General features: G+C 38.1%; 1 protein-coding gene across 3 annotated transcripts in view; it reads left to right on the top strand.

Annotated features, from left to right (window-relative positions):
* Window positions 1-20,083, top strand: part of TEX9 (testis expressed 9) — a 67,321-nt gene that overhangs the window by 39,775 nt on the left and 7,463 nt on the right. For all 3 annotated transcript variants that reach the window (XM_077939451.1, XM_077939452.1, XM_015142303.3), the window contains one exon: window positions 7,180-7,314. In XM_077939451.1, coding sequence (XP_077795577.1) covers window positions 7,180-7,314 — 135 coding nt within the window. The remainder of the gene's footprint in view (window positions 1-7,179; window positions 7,315-20,083) is intronic.

A 20,083-nucleotide genomic window follows, 5' to 3' on the forward strand; every position in this document is an offset into this window, starting at 1 on the left:
TGTCTGACACCACAGTCTGTGTTTTTTCCACAAATCATATCATTCCCGAATCCCCCAAAATTAAATGAATGTAAGTACCAGCTATTTCAAAATCTTATCACTGTTTAAGAGTTTAATACTTTAAACTTTTATTTCACAATGAATGTACTAAGCGGTTATGATATATTGGCTATCTGAAGGCTTTTATAAAAACTTCCATTGGCTCTGAACTTTCCAGCTTGCATCCCTATCTACCCTGCCAGGTAGGCATAATAATTCTCATGGGTTATGTAACCATGAGAACTCAAGATTGAATCATTCTTTGCTAAGTCTCATTTTATATCTCTATACAAACAAACCTCAGTGTACAGTTCACAGAAATGCCAGAGCTTGAGTTTGATGGACTTGCTTTTATAAATCTGCAAAAGCCAACCGTTTTAAAAATTATTATATATAACTTAAGCTTCTAATGCTAACAGATGGAGTTTTCTAAAATACAAAAACAGAAACCAATTTGTTTTGGCATTGGATTTTGTTTTTCTGTTAGTGATTTCTTTAAAATCAACTTTATTGAAGAATAACTTACATACAATAACATATACTTGTTTTTAGCTTATAATTCAATACGTTTTCACAAATTAATATTCCCTCATAACTACCACCATAATTCAGATAATGAAAATTTATATTACCCTTTCAGAATATCCTTTGTACTCTGCCCCATAAATCTCCGACCTCTAATCATGGCCCCAGGCAGCCAGTGAGCTATATTTTTTCACTATAAATTAGATTTTCCTTTTCTAAAATTTCATACCAGTGGAATCATGAATATGGACTTTTGTATATCTGGTTATTTTTCTTCATCATAATTTTTTTTTTTTTTTTTGAGACAGAGTCTCGCTCTGTTGCCCAGGCTGGAATGCAGTGGCGTGATCTTGGCTCACTGCAAGCTCTGCCTCCCGGGTTCACACCATTCTCCTGCCTCAGAGTCCTGAGTAGCTGGGACTACAGGCGCCCGCCACCAAGGCTGGCTAATTTTTCTGTATTTTTAGTAGAGACAGGGTTTCGCTGTGTTAGCCAGGATGGTCTTGATCTCCTGACCTCATGATCCACCTGCCTCGGCCTCCCAAAGTGCTGGGATTACAGGCATGAGCCACCGCGCCCGGCCTTCAGCATGATATTTTTAAGGTTCATCAATGTTGTTACATGTTTTGTGGTTAATTTCCTTGTATTGCTCCATATTATTTATTTATGGAGTGTGGCTATCAAAAATCCACAGTGAATTTCCATGTACAAGTATTCTGTGTGAACACATGTTTTTGTATATACCAAATACTTAGGAGTGGAATTTGTGAATTTTATGGAAAGTGTATGCTTAACTTTTTAAGCAACTGCTAAACTGTGTTCCATAGTGATTGTACCATTTTACATTCCCACTAGCAATATATGAGAATTAGAGTTACTCTGTATCATCATGAACACTTGGGATTATTATCTTTTTAATTTTAGCCATTCTAGAGGGGAAGAAATAGTATCTCATTGTGGTTTAATTTGTATTTCCTTTAGTTATCCATAGTTATAATGGATATTGAACATCTTTTCATGTGTTTATTGGCCATTCATATATCCTTTTTGTGATGTATTTGTTCATTTTTTTTTTTGCCCATTCAAAAATACTAAGTTGCAAATTCTTTGTTTCCCTATGTAATTCCTTTATTAGAAGAATATATATTTTGAATAGTTTCTCCCAATCTGACTTGGCTTTATTTTCTCAACAGTGTGTTTCAAAAGTTTTAAATTTTGATGAATTAAAAAATATTATTTTCTTGTGGCTTGTGTTTTTTCCCCAAAATATTATTTTCTTGGGGGTTGTGCTTTTTTTCCTCATTCTATCCAAGAAATCTTTATCCACTCCAAAGTCATGAGAGTTTTTTCCTGATTTCTTCTAGAAGTGTTATTTTGTGTGTGTGTGTGTGTGTGTGTGTGTGTGTGTGTGTGTGTACCTCAAAATCATATATAAATTGACTTGTACTCTATTTCAAGTTCATTTTGTGTGTGATAAGGGTCAGGGTTCACTTTTTTCCGTATGGATAATAATCCAGTTCTTTCCCCATTTGCTTACCATGGCACCAGTGAAGGAAATGAATTGGCTGTATTTATGTATGGATCTTCTTTGAACTATTCTGTTATATTGATATATACATTTGATACAATTCATTAGGAAAGCCACGTGCACTGGAGTTTTCTTTTGGAAGGATTTCAATTACCAATTCAGTTTATTTAATGGATACAAGTCTATTCTGATTTTCTGCTGCTTTTTGAGTCAGCTTTGCTAATTTATGTTTTTCATGATATTTGTCCACTTCATCTAAGTCAGAGTTACTGGCATAAATTTGTCCATAATATTCCTTTATTATATTTATTATATTTATAATACCTGTATGATGTGTAATAATGGCCCCTCTTTCATTTCTGATACTGATAATTTGTCTCTTCTGTCATTTTTTCTTAATCAGTCCTACTTTAAATTTATTTACAAATCTCAAGAATAATGCATTTTCTACCCTCACTTTCTGAGAAGTCGATTCCCTCTCCCATTTTTGGAGATGATTATTAAACAGTTGGTCTTTTTTCCTCAACTTTCTAACACCCCTTCCAACATCCTTATTCTTGACTCATGACTCAGATTCCTTTTTCATTAAGGAAACAATCAAAAGATCATCCTTTCACTAAATTTACAACCTCGCTGCCTCTGTACCACTCCCCACTCCAGTTACAGTGAATTAGTACCTCTTCTGTCTAAAGCTGGCCCCTTCACTTGTGCACTGAATACCATATACTCTCTTCTCCTCAAGGACTTCGCACTGGCAATTGTCCTTTCTCTTGCAAAATCAAATTTATTCTTATCAGATTATACTCATTAGTGTACAAACATTTCATAGAATCATTCATATATTTATTTATTTTAAAACTTCTTTAGATCTTACATCTACCTCCAGTCCTATATCATTGCTCCCCTTTATAGCGAAGCTTCCCAAAATTATTGTTTATACTCAATGTCTCTATACCTCATGTGCCATTTTCTCCTGAAAATACTTTGCTTAGGCTTCCATCTCTACCCTGCCATTGAAACTACTCTTAAAAAGGTCACCAATAATCCACATTGCAGTTGTGGTCCATTGTACTTGGTCAGTTATTCTTGACATGAATTTATATCTCAGCAATATTTGAAATAGTTGATTACTTCTTCCTTGAAACACTATTCATTTGGCTTCTAGAGCACCATAGTCATGATTCTCCCTCATTTTCCTGGCCTTACATAGTAGACTGCTCAAGTCTCTTTATATCTAATCCTTAGATGATCTCATTCAGTTCCATGACTTTATATACCATCTATATATATATGTTATTCATACTCACATTTCCGTTTCTTGCCCTTACCTCTTCCTTTCTGCCCACTTGATATCTCTATTGTGTGTTAAACTTCACATGTCCTAAAGGAAGCTCTTGCTTCCCTGCCCTTAGCAAACCTGCTTCTCTTCCTTCTCCCTCTCTTAGTAAAAGGCATCACCCAGTTGTTCAGTCTAAAATTGAAGAGTCATCTTATCTATCTCTTTTCCTATATCCAGATCCAGCTCACCAACAAATCCTGTCAATTCTGTCTTCAAAATCCATAGAATAAACCACTTCTCAAAACATTAATTACTTCTACCCAAGCCCAAGCCACTGTCTTTTATTTAAACTATTATAATAACCTCCTAGATTGGCAATACCACAGTGGCCAGAGCAATCCCTATAAAATTTAAGTCAGAGCCAGGTGCGGTGGCTTACGCCTGTAATCTCAGCACTTAGGGAGGCCGAGGTGGGCGGATCACAAGGCCAGGAGATTGAGCCCATCCTGGCTAACCTGGTGAAACCCCGTCTCTACTAAAAGTACAAAAAATTAGCCGGCATGGTGGCGGGTGCCTGTAGTCCCAGCTGCTTGGGAGGCTGAGGCAGGAGAATGGCATGAACCCGGAAAGCGGAGCTTGCAGAGAGCAGAGATTGTACCACTGCACTCCAGCCTGAGTGACAGAGTGAGACTCCATCTCGAAAAAAAAAAAAAAAAATTAACTCAGATCATCACACACATACACATATGCATACACACTTAAAATCCTCCAAAGGCTTCCCGTGTCACTCAATAAAATCCAAATTTATAAGTAAAGCTTACAAGGTTCACCTAGGCTTGCCCTGCCCACTTCTCTTACCTCAAAACCTAAAGCTGTGCCTATGTCACTCAGCTGAAACCACACTGACCTTCTAGGTGATTTTTTAATGTATCAAGTGGATTCCTACTACAGGATCTTTGTCTTTATTGTTCTTATTATCTGGAATTCTTTCCCCGAGATCCTTATTTGATTATTGTATTTTTTTTTTAGAGAGAGGATCTCACTCTGCTCAGGCTGGAGTGGTGCAATCATGGCTTACTACGGCCTTCACCTCCCCGGCTCAAGCAATCCTTCTGCCTCAGTCTTCTAAGCAGCTAGGACCACATACATACGCCACAATGCCCAGCTAATTTTTAAATTTTTTTATAGAGACAAGGTCTCCCTATGATGCCTAGGCTGGTCTCGAACTCCTGGGTTCATCCTCCCACATTGGCCTCCCAAAGTACTAGGACTACAGGGGTGAGTCACCGTGCCTGGCCTCCCCAAGATTTTAACTTAAATCATTACCTCACTTCATTTGGAAGACTTCCCTGACTACTTTATTTTAAATAGTTATACCCTCCCTTCATTGTTCTGTCCCTTTACCCTTTTTTTTGTTCATAGCCCTTATCACTACCAGATATTGCATATATGTATGTGTAAATATGTGTTCATCTTCTGTCTCTTCCTCTAGAATGCAAACGTCATGAGAGGAGGAAATTTGGTTAATTTGTGTGCCCATGATATAGAATAGTATCCTGCATGTAGTAAGTGCTTAATAAATGTGTTGAGTAAATGAATGAAACCTGTTAGGTATAGATAATATTACTCACAATTTCAGATATGGAAATAAGTCTACCACAGCTGGCAGGTTTTCTGACTCCAAGTCCATTCTTTTCTACCTTAGCCCCTTATTTCTGAAACCTTATCTGATGATTTATCCTCATCTGATTATTTCTTATCTGAATTTCTGTGGTGCTTTGTGTTATTCCCAGAGCATTTATTACATTTGCCTTCTGCTGTGGCTGATGCATGCCCCTCTCTTTTCTTACTCTCCCCCAGTGCCTTTTATGAATGCTTTAATAATCATGAGAGAGTGGTACATCATTTCCTCCTGAAGCTAACAGTATTTTAATTTTAATGTTAAATTTGATTTTCTTAGTTTTTTTTTTTAAAACTAATGTGCAACTCAGGATTTCAGATTTGTCATGAAATTTTTGTCTAGCGACATGTAACTGCTTAAATTTTTATAACACTAGAAATTTGTTTAGTGGATTACTCATATAGAAAAACTTTATTTCCTACTTTACTATTCTTCTGGGTACCATTTTTTCCCCACACCTCCCAAGAAGAGGGCAGTATTGGTTCAGGGATAGGGGACATCATATGGTACAGGATGGTTTTCATTTTTCTGTGAAATAGGTTACAGAGTCATCAGCAGGCAAGAGGAAAGATTCAGTTCTATATTCTTAAGAAGGAAGACTGAAATGAGGCAGCAAGAAATGTGGACTTTGTAGCTAATGAGAATCTTTGCCTTTTCTATGTGAACAGTGAGATAAATCAGGCTAGCTCTTCCTGTTGCTACCACCCACAAAGCTGTGAAGAAGGCTGTGATAACAGATGGTATCCATACACAGTTTGATTTGTTTAGAAACCTACATAAAGAGCAGCATGTGTTTTGTTTTGTTTTTCCCCTTAATTACTCAGAGCCAGGGAGACTAGTTTTTAAATAAAATATAGTGATATAGCCAGAAAAAAATTATAAAAAAATAGACAACTCTATTTTTAACTGCATCATTTCAACTCTATAATATATTGAGTATCTGCTCAATTTATTGAGTAAGGCTCTGGACTAGGCGTTACTTTGTAGGGGATATAAAGAAGAGTGAGTTTAGTATTACAAAATAAGTTCAGTTTAATTAACATGTGTGTTAGTGTCTTTTATATCCCACTGAAGTGCTGAGTATACAGAAATTAAGACAGTTCTTTTCTTCAAGGAGCTTAAACTATAGTGGGGGCAATAAAGTTAAGGGATAGTTTCAGTACCACGTAGCAGATACGATGATAAATGTGTCTTAAGGTGCTATACAAGCTTTGAAGAGGGCACTTAATATAATCTGGGTGGATAGTGAAGATTAGAAAGGAAATATGTCTTGGGGGAGCTAATGCCCTAGGGTACAAACCTAGCTGAGTCAGTAGGTGCTAGTTACGTGAAAATGAGTGGGCAGAGATCAGGGCAGGAGGAAGAGCACAAGCAAAAGACTGAGGCAGGAAACACCATGGCTGTTTGGGAGAGATCCAATTACTGCTCGTATTACTAAAAGTAACATCTTTGGCAGGAGATGAAGCTGGTTGACAGGGGAAAGATTATGGTGGAGTTCACAGTTTATCCTCTACGTTCGTGTTTCTTCAGGTGTTGGCCTGTTGACTCTCTGCAACAATATCCTAGGATGTTTGCAGAAATATAAGACTAAACTCACCCCAGGATGTGGAAAATAATCTATAAGATCTGTTGTTTCTACTCAGAATTGGGATTTTCCTATAGGGCTATACAGAATGTTGTGATGAATATATTCTTAAATGATTTACTTTGTCAGGTATACAGAAAAACAGTGGAGAGTTTCTCTTAACATTGGTCTTTTTGGGAGGTTCCCAGAAGAAGAAATACAGTTATAAAGAGTTGTTTATAAAATAGAGGACAGGTATACTGTGTCTTGAGTCAATAAAGAGAGACAAAATTCCAAACAAAAAGTAATTTGAAAGCCCAGTTCACAGGTACATTTTTTAGGATATATTTCTCTAATACTAATTTGGGGCAAGAATTCCTTGAGACCTCTAACACTTAGTGTTCAGCCTCTAGCCCCGCGTGTGCGTGCATGCGCGTGTGTGTGTGTGTGTGTGTAAAGTTTGAGAGAAAGCAAGGAATATGGATATGGAAGATACTGCAAAATGATCAAGGGGGAACCTATGATACATTTATAAATGTTCCATAATCTTTTTTACTATACAGGAATTAGAAAATAAAAGAAGACTGCAAAAACAGGCTGCAAGTAGTCAAAGTGCCACAGAGGTTCGCTTGAATAGAGCTCTAGAAGAAGCAGAAAAGTATAAACTGGAGTTAAGTAAATTAAGGCAAAATAACAAGGTATGGAAAAACTGAATAGCTTTTGTAGTGATCCCTTTTGGTAACTACTTCTTTTATGAACATGTCAAAAATAATACTTAAATTATAATTCTTGTTGTCATGCTGAACATTTGTCTTTTCAGAAGAAATATATTCATTAGCAGTATACGCATTTCTAACATATTAGGATGATATGCTTGTCTATCGCCATAATTGGGTGATGGCACAACTCTTTGGAACATTAATTTCTTCAACCAGTTTTATCAGGTGCCTATATTATATGTCAGATACTTTTCTGAGCTCTTAGAAAAAGCTGTTTTAAAAAAGTATCTTTCGTATCTCGTCTTTTATTCTCTGAACCTCGGTTTTCTAATATATAAAGTAAGGCTCTATTTTACAGGGCAGTGGTTCTCAAACTTGAGCATGTATCAGAATCTCTGGGAGGCCTTGTTAAATCAGATTGCTGGGGCCCATCCCCAGAATTTCTGATTTAATAGGTCTGGAGTGAGGCCTGAGAATTCGCAGTTTTAACAAAAATTTACCTGGGAACTTGTAAGGATCACCGTAACTCCAGTGTCTAGCCAATGCTTGGCATAGAATTAGCATGCGGTGCCTTAAATATCTGTTGAATAAGTGAAAGTTCAAATACCAGTGTTCATGAAAGCCCTTTGTACATTCTATAAATATTGGTTACTTTTTGGTTCTGTATTGACCTAAAAGGGTAATAAGTGATAGTCCATTGGACTCTGCTTAATAATTAGAACAATATTTAATAATTTAACCATGACTTGGATAATGAAATTAGGAACCACTTTCATTATATACACAGATAATACATTTTGGATTAAGTTAGTAACACTTAACAGGAATAGACTGAAAGTGACCTTGATATGTCCTCTAACATGTTTGAGAGGCAAATATGTGGCATAGTGATTACAGAGTTTTAAGATGTCATCTGTGAGGTAGTTTGTTATATGGTCAGGTCATTTTCATATTCAAGGGCCATCAGTGATGGCATAACTGGGATTTATTAATGGAAGTTATTAAATTAACAAGTTAGGAAGTCATCTTTATAGACTTACCAGTAATTAGCCTGTTATTAGAGTGTTATTTCCAATTTGGTGCATTTTAAAGGGATTTTGAAGAAAATAAATGGAAGAATAACCACCTAGGTATCAGGATTTCCTAATTGTTGTAGATTTGATCTCTATATTGTATTCACATATTAAGAAAATAGAAGGAAAATGGTTTCATGAAACAGATGACTCTCCATATTCTAGCCAGCCATTTTGTTTTGTTTTAATTTTTTTTAGGTTTGAGGGTACATGTGAAGGTTGCATAGGTAAACAGGTGTCATGAGGGTTTGTTGACATATATTTAATCACCTAGGTATTAGGCCCAGTACTCAATAGTTATCTCTTCTGCTCCTCTCCCTTTTTCTGCCTTCCCCACTTTAAGTAGACCCCAGTGTCTTTTGTTTCCTTCTTTGTGTTCTGTAAGTTCTTATCATTTAGCTCCCACTTATGAGTGAAAACAAGCAGTATTCGGTTTTGTGTTCCTACATTAGTTTGCTAAAGATAACTGCCTCCAGCTCCATCCATGTTCCCACAAAAGACATGATCTCGTTCTTTTTTATGACTACATAGTATTCCATGGTGTATATGTACCAAATTTTCTTTATCCAATCTGTCATTGATGGGCATTACTTGATTCCATGTCCTTGCTATTGTGACTAGTGCTGCAGTGAACATTTGTGTGCATGTGTCTTCATGGTAGAATGATTTATATTCCTCTGGGTATAATTCCAGTAATGAGATTGCTGGGTCCAATGGTAGTTCTGCTTTTACCTCTTTGAGAATCACCATACTGCTTTGCACAATGGTTGAACTAATTTACACTCCCACCAGCAGTGTGTAAGTGTTCCGTTTTCTCTGCAACTTCACTTTTTGACTTTTTAGTAATAGCCATTCTGACTGGTGTGAGGTGGTATTTAATTGTGGTTTTGATGTGCATTTATCTGTTGATCAGTGATATTGAGCTTTTTTTCATACTTGTTGGCCACATGTATGACTTCTTTTGAGAAGTGTCTGTTCTTGTCCTTTGCCCACCTTTTAATGGGGTTTTCTCTTGTAAATTTGTTTAAGTTCCTTATAGAAGCTGGATATTGACCTTTATCAGATGCATAGTTTGCAAAAATTTTCTCCCATTCTATAGGTTGTCTGTTTACTCTGCTAATCATTTATTTTGCTGTGCAGAAGCTCTTTAAGTAGATCCCACTTGTCAGTTTTTGCTTTTGTTGCAGTTTCTATTTCTCCCTTTGTCATGAAATCTTTGCCCATTCCTATGTCCAAGATGGTATTGCCTAGGTTGTCTTCCAGGGTTTTTATAGTTTTGGGTTTTCCAGTTAAGTCTTTAATTCATCTTGAGTTGGTTTTTGTATAAGGTGGAAGGAAAAGGTCCAGCTTCAATCTTCTGCAAATGGCTAGCCAGTTATCCCAGCACCATTTATTGAAGAGGGAGCCTTTTCCTGTTGCTTTTGTCAGGTTTGTTGAAGATCAGACAGTTGTAGATGTGCGCCTTATTTATGGGCCCTCTATTCTGTTCCATTGGTCTATGTGCCTGTTTCTGTAACAGTACCTGTCTTTGTACCATGCTCTTTTGGTTATTGTAGACTTGTAGTATAGTTTGAAGTCAGGCAGTGTGCCTCCAGCTTTGTTCTTTTTGCTTAGTATTGCCTTGGCTATTCAGGCTCTTTTGTGGTTCCATGTGAATTTTTAAATAGTTTTTTTCTAATTCTGTGAAGAATGTCATTGGTAGTTTGATAGGAATAGCATTGAATATGTAAATAGCTTTGGGCAGTATAGGCATTTTAATAAATCTTCCTATCAATGAGCATGGGATGTTTTTTCCCTTTGTGTTTTTTCTGATTTCTTTGAGCAGTGTTTTGTAATTCTCATTGTAGAGATCTTGCATCTCTCTGGTTAGCTGTATTCCTAGGTATTCTTTTTATGGCAAGTGGGAATGGGATTGCTTTTCTGATTTGGCTCTCGGTTTGGCTGTTGTTGGTGTGTAGGAATGCTAGTAATTTTTGTACATTGATATTGTACCCTGCAACTTTGCTGAAGTTGTTTATCTGCCAAAGGAGCTTTTGGGACAAGACTATGGGGTCTTCTAGATACAGAATTATGCCGTCCGCAAACAGAGATAGTTTGACTTACTATTTGGAGGCCCTTTATTTCTTTCTCTTGCCTGATTGCTCTGGCAGGACTTCCAATACTATGTTGAAGAGAAGTGTTGAGAGAGGGCATCCTTGTCATGTGACAGTTTTCAAGGGGAATGCTTCCAGCTTTTGTCCATTTAGTATAATGTTTACTGTGGGTTTGCCATAGATGGCTCTTATTATTTTGAGGTCTGTTCCTCCAATATCTATGTTATTTAGAGTTTTTAACATGAAGGGTGTTGAATTTTACTGAAAGCCTGTTCTGCATCTATTGAAGTAATCATGTGGTTTTTGTCTTTAGTTCTGTTTATGTGATAAATTGCATTTATTGATTTGTGTATGTTGAACCAACCCTGCATCCCAGGAATGAATGCTACTTCATCATGGTAGATACACTTTTTGATGTGCTCCTGGATTTGGTTTGCAAATATTTTGTTGAGGATTTTTGCATCAATGTTCATCAAGGATATTGGCCTGAAGTTTTCTTTTTTGGTTGTCTCTCTGCCAGGTTTTGGTATCAAGATGATGCTGGCTCCATAGAATGAGTGGGGAGGAGTCCCTCCTTAGTTTTTTGTAATAGTTTCTGTAAGAATGGTACCAGCTTTTCTTTGTACATCTGGTAGAATTTGGCTGTGAATCCACTGGGTCCCAGGCTTTTTTTGGTTGGTAGACTTTTTATTACTGATTCAATTTGGGAGCTCATTATTGGTCTGTGTAGGGATTCAGTTTCCTCCTCGTTCAGTCCTGGGAGGGTGTACATGTCCAGGAATTTGTCTATCTCTTCTAGGTTTTCTAGTTTGTGTGCATAGAGGTGTTCATAGTAGTTTCTGCTGGTTGTTTTTATATCTGTGGGGTCAGTAGTAACACTCCCTTTGTCATTTCTAATTGTGTTTATTCGGATCTTCACTCTTCTTTACTAGTCTAGTGGTCTATTTTACTAATTTTTTCAAAAAAACAACTCCTGGATTCATTTATCTTTTGACTGGTTTTTCATGTCTTGATTTCCTTCACTTCAGCTCTGATTTTTGTTATTTCTCATCTTCTGCTAGCCTTGGGGTTGATATCTTCTTGCTTCTTGAATTCTTTCGGTTCTGAAGTTACATTGTTAATTTGAGATCTTTCTAACTTTTTGATGTGGGCATTTAGTGCTGCTATGAATTTCCCTCTTAACTCTCCCTTAGCCGTGTTCCAGAGATTCTGGTATGTTGTATCTTTGTTGTTATTTTCAACTTTTTGATTTCTGACTTAATTTCATTATTTACCCCAACAGTCATTGAGGAGTGTGCTGTTTAATTTCCATGTAATTGCATGGTTTTGAGCAATTTTCATAGTCTTGACTCCAATTTATTGTGCTGTGGTCCAAGAGTGTGTTTGGTATGATTTTGGTTCTTTTACATTTGTTGAGGATTGTTTTATGTCCAATTATGTGGTCAGTTTTAGAGTATGTGCCATATGGCACTAAGAAGAATGTATATTCTGTTGTTTTTGGTGGAGAGTTCTGTAAAGGTCTATAATATCCATTTGGTCCAGCATTGAGTATAGGTTCCAGATATCTTTGTTAATTTTCTGCCTCAATGATCTAATACTATGGAGTGCTGAAATCTCCCACTATTATTGTGTGAGAGTCTATGTCTCTTTGTAGGTTTCTAAGAACTTGCCTTATGAATCTGGGTGCTCCTGTGTTGTGTGCATGTATATTTAGGCTAATTAGGTCTTCTTATTGAATTCAGTACTTTACCATTATGTAATGCCTTTCTTTGTCTTTTTTTATCTTTGTTGGTTTGATCTTTGTTGGTTTGAATCTTTGTTGGTTTTGATCTTTGTCTTTTTTGATCTTTGTTTTGTCTGAAATTAGAATTGCAACCCCTGCTTTTTTCTGTTTTCTATTTTCCTGGTAGATTTTCCTCTATCTGTTTGAGCCTATGAGAGTCATTAAATGTCAGATGGGTCTCTTGAAGACAGCATACCATTTGGGTCTTGCCTTTTTTTTTTTTTTGAGACGGAGTCTCGCTCTGTCGCCCAGGCTGGAGTGCAGTGGCCGGATCTCAGCTCACTGCAAGCTCTGCCTCCCGGGTTTACGCCATTCTCCTGCCTCAGCCTCCCCAGTAGCTGGGACTACAGGCACCCGCCACCTCACCCAGCTAGTTTTTTTTTTTTTTTTTTTTTTGTATTTTTTCTTTTTTAAGTAGAGACGGGATTTCACCGTGGTAGCCAGGATGGTCTTGATCTTGTGACCTCGTGATCTGCCTGTCTCGGCCTCCCAAAGTGCTGGGATTACAGGCTTGAGCCACCATGCCTGGCCGGGTCTTGCTTTTTTATACAGCTTGTCACTCCATGCCTTTTAAGTGGGGGCATTTAGGCTGTTTATATTCAAGGTTAGTATTGATGTGTGTGGATTTGATCTGCTGTTTTGCTGTTAGCTGGTTATCAGGTTGACTTGTTTGTGTGATTGCTTTACAGTGACATTGGTCTGTGTGGTTAAATGTGTTTTTGTCTTAGCTGGTAGTGGTCTTTGCTTTCTATGTTTAATGCTTCTTTCAAGAGCTCTTGTAAGGCAGATCTGGTGGTAACAAGTTCCCTCAACATTTGCTTATCTGAAGAGGATCTTATTTCTCCTTCACTTAGGTAGCTTAGTTTGGCTTAATATGAAATTCTTGAGGACTTTTTTTTTTAAAGAATATTGAATATAGGTCCTAAATCTCTTCTGGCTTTTTGGGTTTCCACTGAGAGGTCTGCTGTTAGCCTTATGGGATTCCCTTTGTAGGAGAACCTGCCCTTTCTCTCTAGTTGTTTTTAACATTCTTTCATTTCAACTTTGGAAAATCTGACAATTATGTGTCTTGGGGATGATCTTCTTGTGTAGAATCTTGCAGGAATTCTCTGTATTTGACTGTTGGCCTCTCCAGCAAGGTTGGGTAAGTTTTCATGGACAATATCCTGAAATACATTTTCCAAGTTGTTTGTTTTCTCCCCTCCCTTTCAGTGATGCCAATGATTCATAGATTTGGCCTCTTTATATAATCTCATACTTCTTGGAGGTTTTGTTCATTCCTTTTTATTTATATTTTCTTTTTCTTTGACTTCAGAGAACCAATCTTCAAGTTCTGAGATTCTTTCCTCAGCTTGGTTTTTCTGCTGTTAATACTTGTGATTGCATTGGGAAATTCTTTAATTGTGTTATTCAGCTCTGCTCTGTCAGACCCATTAGGTTCATTTTTATACTGGCTCTTTCATCCTTCAGCTCTTGTACCACTTTATTGTGATTCTTATTTTCCTTGGATTGGGTTTTGCATCCTCCTGAATCTCGATGATCTTTGTTCCCATCCGTATTCTGAATTCTATTTCTGTCATTCCAGCCAGTTCAGCCTGGTTAAGAACTCTTGTTGAAGAACTGGTATGGTTGTTTGGAAGGCATATGACACTCTGGCCATTTGAGTTACTGGAGTTTCTGCATTAGTTCTTTGTCATCTGTGTGTGTGGGTGTTCTAAACTTTAACTGCAGTGTAGATTGAATATAGTCAGTACATTTCTTTTCTGGATGCTTTCACTGGGCTGATGCTTTGTTCAGGGTCTTTATTTGAAGCTGACCTCTTGTATCTGGTTTCACAGAAGGGTATGTTTCAGGTATTTTTGGTGTTAAAGCTTTGAGGAATGTGATCCTGTAGTTGGCACTTAGGCTTATTGGTCAGTTGGTAGACTCTTGCTTGGTTGTGTGGCTCCCCTATGTTTTCTCACAGTTGTAGCCATGTTTCTTCTTAATGCTGTGAAAGTGTGGGTTCCTCTTTGCTTGAGTGCTGGCTGTAGATCACAACTTGGCACTCCTGGGGTGCCCACTGCAGTTCTGGGGCTATCTCAGTGTTTATGTTCCTTCCCCAACTTGGAAGAAGCAGAGGAAGGGATCTTAGTAGTGGTTGTGACCAGAGGTTGTTTGCTTGTCTACTGGGAGCTCCACCCCAGAGAGATGCGGGTCAGCAATTGCTTAGTACAATCAGCCCAGGATGGTGGGTCTGTGCGGTAGGCCCAAGCCAGGGGTTCCCTGTCTGGTGATGAGCAGTGGGGGTTGGGGTGTTGTCAGACCCATGGGAGAGGGACTGGCCTCCTCTCCTAGGGTTGACTGCAGCTTGTTGGAGGTATGGATAAAGGACTTAGGGTCTTCGCTTCTTCATTAGTTTGAGGGTGGCAAGGGCAGCTGCAGAGGCAGTGGCAGAGAGGCTTTCAGTTGCCCTTGGAGGCTCTGTCCAGGGAGTTGCCAAGTTGCCACTGGCTTGATAGCTCTAGTAGGGGGTGGCTAGAGGCTCAGGCCTAGAGTACCCTCCTGGTGAGGCGATATGGGAATGGGCACCCACATAACAGTCTGACCACTTTTCTATAGGGCTCCTATGGTATGCTGGGAGCCTGCTCCAGTCCCTAGTGACCTCGGATTTTCCAGAACCTGGAGGTATCACCAGTGAAGGCTGTGAAGCAGCAGATTACAGCCTGTCCCTCCTTCTGGGAGCTTCATCCCAGGGAGGTATGGGCTTGTTGCCAGACCTGTAGGAGGTCGCTGGAGACCCCAGCTGGGAGGTCCCACCCAGTGAGGAGGAAGGGGATTTGGGAACCTGTTGAAAAAAGCAGCCTGGCCATATGTTGGTAGAGTAGCTATGCTGTGTTCCACTTCAGTACCTGGTCACCTCAGACACTCTGAGGCCCAAAGGTTGGATCAGCTAAGTCGCCCAAATAGCAAAGATGGTGTCCTGCCCCTCTGCCTCTGAGAGTGCCGTCCCAGGGGGAATTCGCCTGGTGAGGAGGAGTGGGATCAGGGACCTGCTTAAAGAAGCAGTCTGGCCACATTTTGGGAGAGGGGCTGTGCTGTACTGGGGGAGCCCTTCTGCCCCTGGTTGGCTCGGACTCTGCAAAGCTGGAGGGCTGGAATGGCTAAGTTGCCCAAACAGCAAAGATGGCAGCCCACCCCATGCCTCCTTTAAAAAAGAGCTCCCTCTCCACCCCTGGAGCTCCTTCTTAGGGAGGTGCAATGCCGCTAACCAGTGGCTGGCTGGAGTTCCAAACCAGTGGGTCTTATCTTGTGAGATGTTGTGGAAGTGGGGCCTGCAGGCTATCGCTCAGCCCTGTAGATTGAGCCTCTCTTTCTTAAGGGTATATTTGTGGGTCTAACCTCCTACTTTGCAGGAGCTGCAGCTACTTTTGCCAGAAAGCCCCAGTATCTAAGCTCCAGGGTCTCCACGCATACCTGAGTGGCTGCTCTGCCAAGACTCCAAGTAGCTCTGTCAGTCAGACTGAAGGCCCTGGTGGAGTGAGTTCACAAAGAGATCTCCTGACCCGCGGTTACAAACAGCCCTGGGAGAAGTGTGGTTTCCCGGCATCACATTCACTCACTGCTTCCCTGGGCGGGGGAGCATCCTCTGGCTCTGTGTTACTCCTGGGTGGACTGTTGTACTGTCTTTTCTTCATTCTCCATGGATCAAGCTGTTTCCCTGGTTAGTCCCCCATTTTGAAAATTCAAGTAATGAGGACTTGATATGTGAACAACTCGGAATAGAACCATCAGTAATAAAAATAATCTAGAGGTGTTCAAGATACAAACTTCTGACCTCAGCTCTGCACTATGGGTAATTGATTTAAACACAGTGGGATAACATTTTGTGTATATATTGCATTACTATTTATCATATTTTAAATATTTTTTTAAAATTTATTTTATTTTTTGTAGAGACGGGGGTCTCACTTTGTTGCTCAGGCTGGTTTTGAACTCCTGAGCTCAAGTAAGCTTCCCACCTTGGCCTCAGAAAGTGCTGGGATTACAGGTGTGAGCGACTGTGCCCAGCCCACTATTTACTAGAAAGTAGACTTTTGATGTCAGAATTCTTTGTGTGTGTCAGAGTCTTGCTCTTTCGCCCAGGCTGGAGTACAGTGGCATGATCTCTGCTCACTGCAACCTCCATCTCCCAGGTTGAAGCGATTCTCCTGCCTCAGCCTCCCAAGTACTAGGGACTACAGGCACCCGCCACCAAGCCCAGCTAATTTTTACATTTTTGGAAGAGGCGGGGTTTCACCATGTTGGCCAGGCTGGTCTTGAACTCCTGACCTCAAATGATCTACCCGCCTCGGCCTCCCAAAGTGCTAGGATTACAAGCATGAGCCATGTGCCCAGTCTGATGTCAGAATTCTTAAATGTAACTTATTTTACGTTTCTGAAAAACTATGTATCTCAAACTTTTGATTTTCAATTATTTTGCCTATTTCTAGGCTTTATCTTTGAGGGAGATTTTTGGGATATGCAATAACTTTTTCCGGAGAGTCTAATCTGTATATAAATTTTCTTTTGTGAGCAGGTGTATTTTTTCCATTTTAATTATTTGTACTTTGCTTCCCATTCTGAATAGACATATAATAGTTAACAGGCAATTAAAATTATTCAAGTCTATAAATTTAAGAAAATATGACAGGGAAATAGTAAGGTTTCCAAAAAATAGAACAAGATTACCTCATAATCATCAGAAAGTTAAAGATCTACTTTAAAAAAATGATAAACTTTTTCTCCACAGAGGTTAGGAAATAAGTAATTATGCTTTAAAGTAACAGTAGCTTTTGAAATTAAAAGTCAGTAAACTTAAACCAGATGCTGTAGGAGTGCTCTGAAACACACTGAAGGAAGGAATGATGGAAGTATAGTTTAACTGGAATTCTACCTAAAAACAGGGCATTGGGTTAGATGGTGTCTTGAAATCCATTTAAAATATGACACCAGAGTTCATGTTACTTCATTTAGGAATAGGTAATTTCTAATTCTTTATTAATTCACTTAGAAATATTTATGAGGGCCTGCTAGGTACCTGCCAGACCTTTAGTGGAGGGTAAAGATATAAAAATTAAAAAAAAAAAAAAAAAACAGATGTAATCCTTGTAGCTGTGCACCTATCTTATAATGAAATTGAATGTTTAGATAATCCATGAAGCAAAACCTAGATAATTATTGAATTTATATAATCTATCAAAGCTAAGATTGCAACTGTAATAAATGCTGTGGAAAGTATATGGTGCTTTGAGCAAGTAACCAAGCCAATAAATGGCCAATAAATGCCTTTTGTTTTTTTAAAGATCCAATGAGCATTTATTACAACTGGCTATTCTAGTTCTTTTGCATTTCCATGTAAGTTTTAGAATCACATGTTGGAGTTTTGATTGGCATTGCATTGAATCTATAGATCAATTTTAGGAAAATTGACATCTTAATAGTGTCTTCAAAATCATGAATAGAGAATATCTGTTTATTTAAGCCTTCTTCAATTTCTTCAAACTATATATATATATATATATGGTTTCCAGAATACAGGTTTTACACATTTTTTTCAAACTTACCTCTTGGTATTTCCTATTTTTGATATTATAAATGTTCTTTAAATTCCAGTTTCCCATTGTTTGTTGCTATAATGGAGAAATACAATTTATGTTTGCAGATTGAGTCTATATCTTCAACTTTGCTGAACTCACTTACTCTAGAAGCCTTAGGATTTTCTACAGACTTTTTCTGTAAAAGACCAACTAGTAAATGCTTTGGCTTTGTGGGCTACATATGGTCCCTTGTGTATTCTTCACTGGTTTTGTTTTTTAAAATTTATTTAACACCTTCAAAATAAATCATTTTTAGTTCACAAGTTTTAGAAAAACTGACTGCAATTTCCTGAGAGATCTTACCAGGAATGAATGTTGAATTTTGTCAAATGCTTTTTTCTGGATCTATTGAAATTATATTTTTCTTTTTTAGTCTTTCAAATGTTAAAACCACCTTGTATTCCTGGGATATACTCCACTTGGTGATGGTGTATCATTATCTCTTTTATATATTATTGGTTACATTTTTGTGAATGTCTGTATACATGGGAACATAGTTCTAGTCTGTTTAGTCTGTAGTCTTGTTTTAGTTTTCTTACACATTGTTTTCATCTTTAGGTTTTTTGCTTTGCGTTTGTTTTGGTTTTGGTTTTGGTTTCAGGGTAATGCTGCCTTTATTAAATGAACTTCCAAATCATTCTTCTGGAGAAGCTCAACTTTCAGAGGAGTTTTTGTAGGGTTGGTATTATTTTCTCTTTGAATGTCTGGTAGAGTTCACAGGTGAAGCCGTCTGGGCTTGAGGTTTTCTTGTGGAAAGATTGTATACTTTAAATTCTATTTCTTTAATAGATACAGAAGTATTCTTTATAGAGGCTATATTTTATTGTGTTTTGGGTGTTTGTATCTGTCAAGGAATCTGTCCATTTCATTTATGTTGTCAAATTTACTAGCATACGGTTTTTTACACTAGTTCCTTATTTTCCTTTGAATAGTCCTCCTACATTCCTGTGGGTCATTCCCCCCTCACATTCTTGTACTGATAATTTGTGTCTTTTTTACTTTTTCTGATCAGTCTCACTAGAGGTTTACTAATTCTGGTTTTATTGATTTTCCTCTACTGGTTTTTTATTTTTTTATTGATTTCTGCTCTTCTTTCCCTCTCCTTACTTTTGGGTTCAATTTGTTCTTTTTCTAATTTCTCCTTTTTTTTCCCTCTAGACAGAGTCTTGCTGTGTCGCCCAGGGTGGAGTGCAGTGGCGCAAACTTGGCTCACTGCAACCTCCGCCTCCCGGGTTCAGGCAGTGCTGCCTCAGCCTCCTGAGTAGCTGGGATTACAGGCCCCCGCCACCATGCCTGGCTAGTTTTTTATTTTTAGTAGAGAGGGGGTTTCACCATGTTGGCCAGGCTGGTCTCGAACTCCTGACCTCGTGATCTGCCCGCCTCGACCTCTCAAAGTGCTGGGATTAAACAGATGTGAGCCACTGCGCCTAGCCTCTTTTTCTAATTTTTTAAAATGGAAGTGGAGACTATTGATTTGTATCCTTTCATCTTTTCTAATATAAGCATTTTAAATACTGTAAATGTTTCTCTATGAATTTCCTTAGCTACTTCCCACCAATTTTGATTTTTTGTATTTTCATTTTTATTCTATTCAGAATACTTTCTAATTTTCTTTTTTATTTCCTCTGAGCCATGACAAACTTTAAAAGTTTGTCATTTCATTTTTCAAATATTTGGGGATTTTCCCCAAATAGCATTCTTACTGATTTTTAATTCCATTGTGGACAGAGAATGCATTTGGTTTTACTTGAATCATTCTAAATGCATGGATACTTTTTTTGGCCCAGAATATGGTTTAAATTGGTAAATATTTCATGTGCCCTTGATAGGAATGTGCATTCTGTATTTGTTAGGTGGAGTATTCTATAAATGTCAATTATGTCAAATTGCTTGATAGTGTTGTTCAACACTTCTGTATCTTATGTATTCTATGTGTCCTTATTCTATCAGTGATAAAGAGAGGGGTACTAAACTCTGAATAGAACTGTGAGTTTGTCTATTTTCCCTTTCAGTCTTATCAATTTTTGCATCATGTATTTTGAGACTTGGTTATTAGGTGTATTAATACCCAATATCTAAGAAGATTGTTAAATCCTCTTGAATGAATTGACCTCTTATTATTTATTTATATTTATTTTTGTTCCTGCATTCTGATACAGGTTGAGTATCCCTTATCTGAAA

The sequence above is a fragment of the Macaca mulatta genome, chromosome 7 (assembly GCF_049350105.2).
Source record: "Macaca mulatta isolate MMU2019108-1 chromosome 7, T2T-MMU8v2.0, whole genome shotgun sequence".
NCBI classification, from domain to species: domain Eukaryota; kingdom Metazoa; phylum Chordata; class Mammalia; order Primates; family Cercopithecidae; genus Macaca; species Macaca mulatta.